The 9,290-nt window shown below is 33.1% G+C and overlaps 1 protein-coding gene and 1 long non-coding RNA gene across 2 annotated transcripts; both read left to right on the forward strand.

Moving 5' to 3' along the window:
- The first annotated feature begins 747 nt into the window (after positions 1-747).
- Positions 748-2,742, forward strand: LOC143569707 (uncharacterized). The gene is made up of 3 exons (XR_013141779.1): positions 748-850; positions 933-1,091; positions 2,455-2,742. It is a non-coding gene; the product is annotated as an uncharacterized LOC143569707 (long non-coding RNA).
- A 2,677-nt stretch (positions 2,743-5,419) lies between these two features.
- Positions 5,420-6,772, forward strand: LOC143569708 (uncharacterized). The gene is made up of 2 exons (XM_077055556.1): positions 5,420-5,602; positions 5,689-6,772. Exons 1-2 carry the CDS (start codon positions 5,444-5,446, stop codon positions 5,734-5,736), a joined length of 207 nt encoding a protein of 68 aa, XP_076911671.1. The 5' UTR covers positions 5,420-5,443; the 3' UTR covers positions 5,737-6,772.
- The last annotated feature ends 2,518 nt before the right edge of the window (positions 6,773-9,290 follow it).

Below are 9,290 nucleotides of genomic sequence, written 5' to 3' on the forward strand. Positions count from 1 at the left end.
TTTCATCAATTGTTTCTTATTTTTGTTATTTAGGAGTACAATAAAAAATACCAATTTTAGCAGCAATTGTTATGACTTGCAGGATGGAAAGCAAATGTTTGTGTTTGAGTATGATAAACAACCTCCCTCCATCCATAATAGATACCATCTTGTCCCTTGTAACGCTTAAAGAGGCCGCAAGGACGAGTGTCCTCTGCAAGGAATGGAGATACCATTGGACCAATCGTCCCAACCTTGACTTCGTTGCAAATGCCGTTCGACCTACTGATGACCACGACACAACCTTAAACAACAAGCAAATCTCAAACTTATAAACGCTATAAACCAACTCATGTCAGCTCGCCCGCATCCGATACACCACTTTTCTCTTTCCATGTATGCAGAAGGCCCGTGTCTCGAAATCGATCGTATAATAGGCAATTTGTCTAGGGACATCAATTGTGTCAAGAAACTGACACTTGACATGTCCGGCTACTCTTTACCTCAATCTCTTTTCTCCTTGCATAACCTAACGCACCTGCATCTCAATCACTGCCATCTTGATGTTCCGCCAACCTTTACCGGTTTTCGTACCCTTGAAAACTTATTCATGGAGAATGTAATCATCACTAAACAAATGCTTCTGCTTTTCCTATCAAGATGCCCGTTACTCAAGACTATCATTCTGGTAGCTTCTTATCTTGTTACTATAATATGAAAGAAAGATTTCATCTATCTTACTTACTTGAATTGCTGCCTGCAGAATCCTTGTCTCGGAAGATTGCCATCAGTTGATGGTTTCACCGTTGTTGAGTTGTTCGAGTGTTTACCCATGATTGAAATCCTCACAGTTAATCTTCCAATGTTGAAGGTAATATTTTATTTATTAAATTGATTCAACTCTTGTGCTTATGTCTAATCAGATTTTGTTTGCTATGTATGGTTCAAACAAGTATTTTGGTCAAGGCAGAGTTCCAAACAAGCTTCCAGCCGCACTAGTCCACCTTAAATACTTATGTATTAGAGAGATGCCTACGGTTTTCAAATACAGAGTCCCTTGTTACGCTTTTCTGATCAGAAGCAGCCTGAACCTGGAGAAACTTAAGCTGAAGGTAAATGACATTAATCTATCCTTGTTTATTTACAAATACATATAATAACAATAATAATAATAAGAGTTAAGTGCTATTTTAGTACCCGTGGTTTGGTTAACTACGCAACTTTAGTACCTATTCTTTATTTTGTGCAAATGACTACCTCAGTTTCAAAAAACTTGCATATTTAGTACTTTTTATCTAACCCCGTCTATTTTTTCCGTTAAGTCAGAGATAATTTGGTAACTTCGTTATTTTATTTGTTTTTTTCTTTTCTTTTAAACGTTTATATCTTGTGAACCCTAAATCCCCAAATCATAACATCAAAATCCAAATCCTAAATCCCCAAATATCGTAAAAATTCAAACCCTATGATGATATGGAGAAAGGGTTTGGGGATTTAGGATTTGGATTTTTGATGTTATGATTGTGGATTTGGGGTTTACAAGATATAAACGTTTAAAAGAAAAGAAAAAAACAAAAAAAAATAACGAAGTTTCCAAATTATCTCTGACTTAACGAAAAAAATAGACGGGGACGGGGTTTAGGGATGTGCAACGGTTCAGAACCGCGAGAACCGAACCGAAAATGAGTGAAAAATAAAACCGGAACCTATTATTGTAAACCGGTTCGGTTCCAGAACCGCTAAAGCCGGTTCTCGCTAAGCGGTTCTGGCTAGAACCGGTTCGATCATTTATTTATCAAATGAGTTATGCAAACTTTGCAAATTGCAAAACAAGTTTATACAATTGTATGTCTTCTTTCATGGTATTTAGATTATAACATGAACATCCGTTATTAAAACCTAAGTGTTGAAGTTAAATAAATCATTAGCAACGATAGATTAATGGAAGATCATATCATTTTATATTAAATTACCTTGATAGCTTAAATTAAAATTGATCATGGTTGCTAGTTCTTGAACGTAAAGAAAGAAGATTTTAATTAAAAAATAATTGAATGGATGCCGGTTAATAAGTTACTCTATAAAAAATGAGAATTGTTAAATTTATTTAAAGCGTTTTGAATATTCCGGTTCTTCGGTTCCAAGTCTCGAACCGCCAGTTTTACCCGGAACCGAACTGGGAACCGTTTAATGCAAATTCTGAGAACCGAGAACCGAACCGGTACACACATTAGCGGTTCTGAGGCACCGGTTCGGTTCCGGTTCCTCGGTTCTGGCGGTTCCGAACCGTTTTTTGCTCACCCCTAGACGGGGTTAGAAAAAAAGTACTAAAAATGCAAGTTTTTGAAACTGAGGTAGCCATTTGCACAAAATAAAGAATAGGTACTAAAGTTGCGTAGTTGACCAAACCACAGGTACTAAAATGACACTTAACTCTGATAATAATAATAATAATACCCCATACTCCTACTGTAGGTCTATCTTGATCTATACTTTGGGATAGCCGGTACAAAGGAAAGTTATTCGGATATGTGGTTGGAACATTTGAATGAATTAGAGATTGAGTTGTGGACAAAAAGAGGGTATAGGTTGGATTTAGTGAAGCTTATCTTGGCCAAGTCACCTAGGCTGAAGAAGCTTAAAGATACTGCTTTGGAACAGGGTTACTAAAGATGAAGAGTTGAAGTTGAAGTTGTTTTATGAGATGTTTTTACGATCCCCTCGTGCATCAGCGGTGGTTGAAATCATTGTTGAAAGAGGAGTTAAGATGGATCATAAGCCTTTTAACCTTGGTTAATGTATTTAAATCTGTTGGATGTTTAATTAGAACTCTTTTAATATTAATATAAATGGTGTTTTTACTTGAACTTTCACTCGGGGAACATCTTTTTGTTTAGTATCAACTCTTATGGACTGGGTCAACGCTTTCAGAGTATCTATTGACTCTGTATAGACATTTGGTTTTTATGGGATTTATGCCAACAAGTATATTAATGTTGCTTGAAAGAGGTACTAGCTGCCTGAGACTAAAGTCCTAAACCTAGAATTTGGACCCAAATGTAGCTTGAAAGAGGAAGTTAATGTGTTGAAGAGTTTTGACTCTTGTCTGGATCTATCAACTATGTCTGCAAGGGTCTTTTGGAAACACACACTTTTTGGATCGGACTTTCATTCGTGTGTTTCATCTGTACTGATTTACGTGTCTGCTAAATTTGCCTCGCATTCTAATATTTCATTTTGTTTGTTCAGTTTCTTGTAATTCGTTACCAAGGATTTATGTTATCAGTCCAAGGAAGCCCATATTTCAAACATGAGGGGCTTTACACGAATACCTCTAACCTCTGTTATAAATCGTCCATATTTTTATATAATATTAATAATTGTAATATTATATTCGATCAGCGTCGTCTCGATTCAATTTCTAGGTTTTTAAATCACGTTCCGTTGGATTTTTAGTGTTTCCGATATATACATATACTTGAAGCTATTAATATGCACACTATACGTCGATTGTTGATATTAGATCTATTAGCGTCATGAATTGCAGGATCTTAATTCGAGACTCAGTTTCAAATTGTTGCCTGATGTTTTTGACCTAAAACTGATTAAAATATGTAATATTGAATTAACTGTATGCTAGTATTAGAGATATATTATTGTTGACCTGATTTTGTTTATTAGTTGTATGGATTTTGTGGTAATTGTGATTATTGTTGACTGTTAGCGGTGTTGCGGGATCTATGTTAAGCATGAGTGCGTGTAAATGTTCTTACAAAAGTTTGACGTATGTAGTCATTGTAGTTTTGCTGATATGTGTTGTTGATGGTGATGCATTTGAGTTTGAGCCTGCTTTCGAATTATTAGATTTTATCGAGAATGTGTTGGTAGTGGTTGCTCGATGTTGTTGACCTAAAACTGAAAGAAATTATAAATTATACTTGTGTATGTTAGAATTAGGGATGTATTATTGTTGACATGATTTGTTTATTAGTTGTATGGATTTTGTGGTAGTTGTGATTATTGTTGATTGTTTGTGGTGCTGTGATTTTTGTTTAGCATTAATGCATGTGCATGTTCTTACAAAAGTTAGACCTGTTTTGATTTTTAATCATTCATTTGTAGCCATTGTTATTTTGCTGATATGTACAGATAACTGTTCTAAAACCTATTGTTGATAGTAATGCATTTGAGTTTGAGCCTGGTTTCGAATTCTGACATGTTTGCTAGATCTTATCGAGCTTGCGTTTGTGGCGGTTGCTTGATGTTGTTGACCTAAAACTGAAAGAAAGTATAATATTAAATATGTGTATGTTAGGATTAGGGATATATTGTTGACATAATTTGTTTATTGCTGGTATGGATTTTGTGGTAATTGCAGTTGTTTACTGTTAAGACTGTTAGTTGGGTTGCAGGATCTATTCTGAGCATGAGTATATGTAGATGTTCTTACAAAAGTTAGACACACGTTATAGCTTTATTGTTATGTATATGCAGCTTTTTTTACAGCCATATTGTTGATAGTTGATAGTAATGCGTTTGATACTAATTGATTTGTTTGTTCAATGAATCTATTGTATGTGATATTTGATTATTAGTTACACAGTATAATATAATCCACTTTGCGTTATGTAAAAAATAATTGGTATGTTAACAAGGTCTTTTTAAGTAGAAGATTACAGATGTCTTTGAGTTTAGTCATTATGTTTACATTTTGACTTGCAAATGGTGGACAGTTTTTGTGTTTTTGAAGTTCATCATTGATTTCCAATGTCATCAATATGGTTGTATGACTGTATTTTTTGTGTTAACATTACCATGGATATGCCTCGAGTTGATACATATCTGATTGGCTGTATCGATTTTTGTTTTTATGTAAGTTTATGATTTTCATTTGTTGGTAAGCTTATAGAACCAAAAGACCACTGATTGGGCAAAATTTAGGCATAATATTCAAAAGCATATTCTTTGCTTTGTAGTTTTTATATGTTTGGTTTACTTTTTTTTTATCTGTCTGACAAACATGACAATCTTGATATTGAGATTGAATTTGGTTCAAATTTAGCTTCTTGGTTTAGCAATTAGTATAGCTTGAACTGTGATATGCTAACTTCTTAAAATCTGATTACTAATTTTTATTGTTATTTAATTATAAGCATGATTTAGCTGCGACCGTTTCCACCACATGTTGGAAGTTTTTTATTGTCTGTGTGGTATAAACATTTTTTTCCAGCACCTCACACAGCGATATTTGACAATAAAAAGTGAAATGGATTGAAAAGTTGTTTTAAAAATCTAAACTTGGTACTAAAAACCAAAATAAGTTAAAGTTGATGCTATTTTTATTCCCATACTGATTTGAAAACCGATATACATCATTGCACCAACACACAATGATTCTCAAGAGTTCAAAAGTATGACCGATGCAAGTTTTTTAATTTAATTTTGTAATGTATAATGTTGCAGAATGGCAGAAGAAGCACCTTTTAGTCCAAGAGAGCAACTTATTGAGAAGCAAAAATTGTTTCAAAGCATCCACAAACACACCCACTTGAAAAGCCCGATGGGCAAGATCACCTCGGTTGCAATCCCTCTTGCTTTAGCTGGTTCTTGCTTGTTTCTCATTGTGAGTTTTAAGAGTGAAAACACAAATTACACAATACCTATTTACCCATTTTGTACAAGTAACTGATGATTTGCATATTTGTACAGGGACGAGGAATTTATAACATGTCTCATGGGATCGGGAAGAAAGAATGAGAACATGAATTATGAAGTGTGCTAATAAAGGCGCATGAATGGTTATCTACTTTTGATTTTTTTTTCATATTTAGACTCATGTTGTTTCAAGTTTCTGCTTTTATAAATCTTGAATAATTACTTGGTAACAGACATGTTGCTGGCATTTGTGTTTTCTACTTTGACATCAGTTTTCAGCAATCATTTTTTTGTTTGCACCTTGTTAAACTTCTGCATCAATATATGTTGACATAATTATGGTTTTGTGACATGAATTTGTCAAACAGAATTGTGTGACGATTAATTGGCTGTAAACAAGAATCATGATTTGATGAAGGTTTTACTTTTAATCTGGATTCAAAAATAGGCTCGCATCCGAGTATCTGACTGGTGATTGGTTGTCATCGGACGAATTTTAATCAATCTGACAGTTTTTGTGATCAACAAATCTTTATCTCAAATGAAAGCACACTCAATTCAAAGTTTCAAAACAAATTGTAATAAAAAGTAATGTATCTGACAAACAATTGTCATAAACATTGCAAAGAGGTATAATATATGATAATGTAACTTCATTTTGAATACATACACGTGATAATTTAGTACTCCATGGTTTATCTAGGTAGTTCTACTGTCTTTTGTTGTATCATGTAAGACATGCGCATTCTCTTAGAAAAAACGGAATTTGTTTTAAAGTAGCAGGTATTAAACACGGGCATCAACCACCTGTTTCTACTTGTTTTTGGCTTTCTCTTGACAACATTGTAAATTTCCTTGATTATATTTTTCTTCATTTCCTACTACCTTTATAACCTATGCATTAAAGTACATGTTTTTTTATTATATCGACATTTTATATGCTGGATGTGTACGCTTATGGTTTTGGTTTATTTATGTAGATGTAGAATAGGCTTTGCGATCCAAAAGGGGATAGCGGCGCAGCTTGTTGCTCGCTTACCCATTATCCAGATGTAGTTTGGGTTGTGTTAAATGTTAATAAATTAATTTATTAAATAAACTTGTAGTATTATTCGAAGAAGCTTTGAAAATTTAATGATGAACCGAAAAAATCTAAACAAGCAAGTATCATCTAATTATCCAAATTAAACATGGTGGAATCAAAATGGGCAGGATTTTCACTTGGATGATGCTTCTACAGTTGACAAATGTTCTATTTTTTGTGTTTTATTAGAAGATGGGGATTATATATTATTATAGAATGTGAACGTTAATAAAATTTGTGCTGCTGTTCAATCACTAGATGTTGAATCTAAAATTTGAATTTATACCCCGTGGTTAAACCTACCTTTCTAAATATAACACAATTTCTATGTTAAAAATATTAGCTATCACATAACATTAGATATTTTATTCTTACTTCAAAAAATTGGTGCAAGTTTATTAAGTAAATACACTAAGTCTTGTCTTCATTAGCTAAAAACTAATCAAGAATAAGTCTTGTCTTCATTAGCTAAAAACAATCATAAAATTTTTACCGTAATATACCGTTATCAATACCATAGGATTTACTAATTAATCTATACTCAGTATTTGTGTGGTATTTTCAATATATTACCGGCATCGATACTAGCTAATACCGAAACTCAATAGGGCCACAAATCAAAACCAGTACTATCACCAAAGGAATGCAGTCGGGACAATAATGGTTCGGTACTGAAATAATATTGGTATGGTACCAGAATTCTGTGTTATATGTCAAATCCCTATTTCAGATGTTAAAATGTTAAGTTCTATTAAATGATAGATATATGCAAATAGTTTATTCTTAAGAAAATATAAATAAACATTTAAACATGAAAGACGTAGACAAACATATATTACTGCTTAGCGTATCCTCTTCTTTTATTAAAAAGCAACATTTTTAGAATGGACATAATAATATAAAATGGCATAATATCATTTTAAAACACTTATTAAAATTATCTTTTTAACCACAAGTTTCTTTTGATCCTTATTGTTTGTGGACTTAGAACCAAAATCTTCAAACCTAAGTGTTTTAAAAGTTTTGTCTTTGCTAAATGACCACTATTTCCATTGTTACCATTTTAAAAAGGTAAATTGAATTTTAATAATCTCAATTTAATGCATTTAGCCGATAATAATTTCAACTTATAAAATGGTTGTTAGTCCCAATTTTCACACAATTTGTTTTCATTGGATCTCTGTTAAAAAAAACTTAACGACGTTAAGTTTTTTCCAAATTTCAAATTGATGCTTTAGGACTTTCGTCTGGAATGAGGATACGAGTTGATTGATGTAAATTTACCTCAAAACGGTGATCCAAACGACTAAAGGATGCTTCAATTCCGGTGTGTAAACTTGTAATTAACAAAAATGAAGTTGTTTGAAGCACCGTGTTGAGGTAAGTCTTATATCAATCGATTCGTATCCTCAGTCCGGACGAAATCCCTAAAACATCAATTTGAAATTTGGAAAAAAACTTAACGTTGTTAAGTTTTTTTTAATAGAGGTCCAATGAAAACAAATTATGTGAAAACTATTTTTCAAGTTAAAAGTATTATCGGCTAAATGCATTAAATTGAGATTATTAAAATCCAATTCGCCTTTTTAAAATTAATCGTTATAAGGGATACACTCATACAAGTCACATATGTCCAATGTGAGTGTTTACTTGAGAAACTAACGCCAAGTTAAATTATTACTATTTATTAAATAAATAAAGACAATTCTCAACCCTATGTATAGAGTTACAGAAATTACAAATTTTGAAGCGAGGTTACATTTAAGTGGTGAAGTTTAGTGCTGGGGTGTTTTTTTGGTTTGTATTTTTATTCGAGTTTGTCAAATTGGATTCTTCATATTTGATATTTGAGAATTTTAAATCTAGAATCAAAACCCGACCTAATCTCTTTCGGTTTTTAGGTTCCGGTTTTATCATATTGGGTTTTTAAACTTCGAATATGTGACCTATAAAACTAAATAAATGAAGTACTAAAATTAAAACAACATCATCTCTTCACTCAAAAATGGGAGCGGCCGAGCTCTGGGCTCACATGATGCAGCTGAAATTTTATACATGCATATTAACAAACTAGTCTATCTGAAGGTAGTTTATAATCCCAAAAAATATTCATTCTTAACTTTGTTTTCAGCAAATGTATGTAGTAGGAATGTTAAGATAAAATATTAAACATGTATTTAAAATTGTTTAAAAAATGATTAAAGAAAGTTATTGAGAAAAACAAATAAAACGTAAATAAAATACTATTAAAAAAAATTAAATTGGTTTTATATTTATATTACAAGTGTAAGGGATGAAACCAAACTTGAAAAAATGTGTCAAAAAGTGATTGGTTGAGGTGATAGTCATGAAAACCTTAGGCTGAGGGGTGTGGGGGGCAATCCTGGGCGCGAGAGCCCCTCCGCTCGGGCCTCGGGGCGCTAACCCCACACCACCGGGGCGCGAGCCGGGGCGCGAGCGCGGAAATCCAGGCATGCGTGAGTGTGGTCGCGGGAGAAGAGAGAGAAAAAGCTGGTGGGCCCGCCCAAAAGAGCCGTTGAGCTCCGTTTTTAAAAAAAAAAAACCTTTAAAA

This window comes from Bidens hawaiensis, unplaced genomic scaffold, assembly GCF_021521415.1.
Source record: "Bidens hawaiensis isolate Kalapana, Puna unplaced genomic scaffold, B.hawaiensis_p1.1 tig00024638_1, whole genome shotgun sequence".
NCBI lineage: Eukaryota > Viridiplantae > Streptophyta > Magnoliopsida > Asterales > Asteraceae > Bidens > Bidens hawaiensis.

Excerpts from the sequence above, each read along its gene's own strand:
- LOC143569708 (XM_077055556.1), top strand. The coding sequence starts at position 5,444 with ATGGCAGAAGAAGCACCTTTTAGTCCAAGAGAGCAACTTATTGAGAAG. Across the intron at positions 5,603-5,688 it reads GTTCTTGCTTGTTTCTCATT|GGACGAGGAATTTATAACAT; the intron begins GTGAGTTTTAAG and ends ATATTTGTACAG.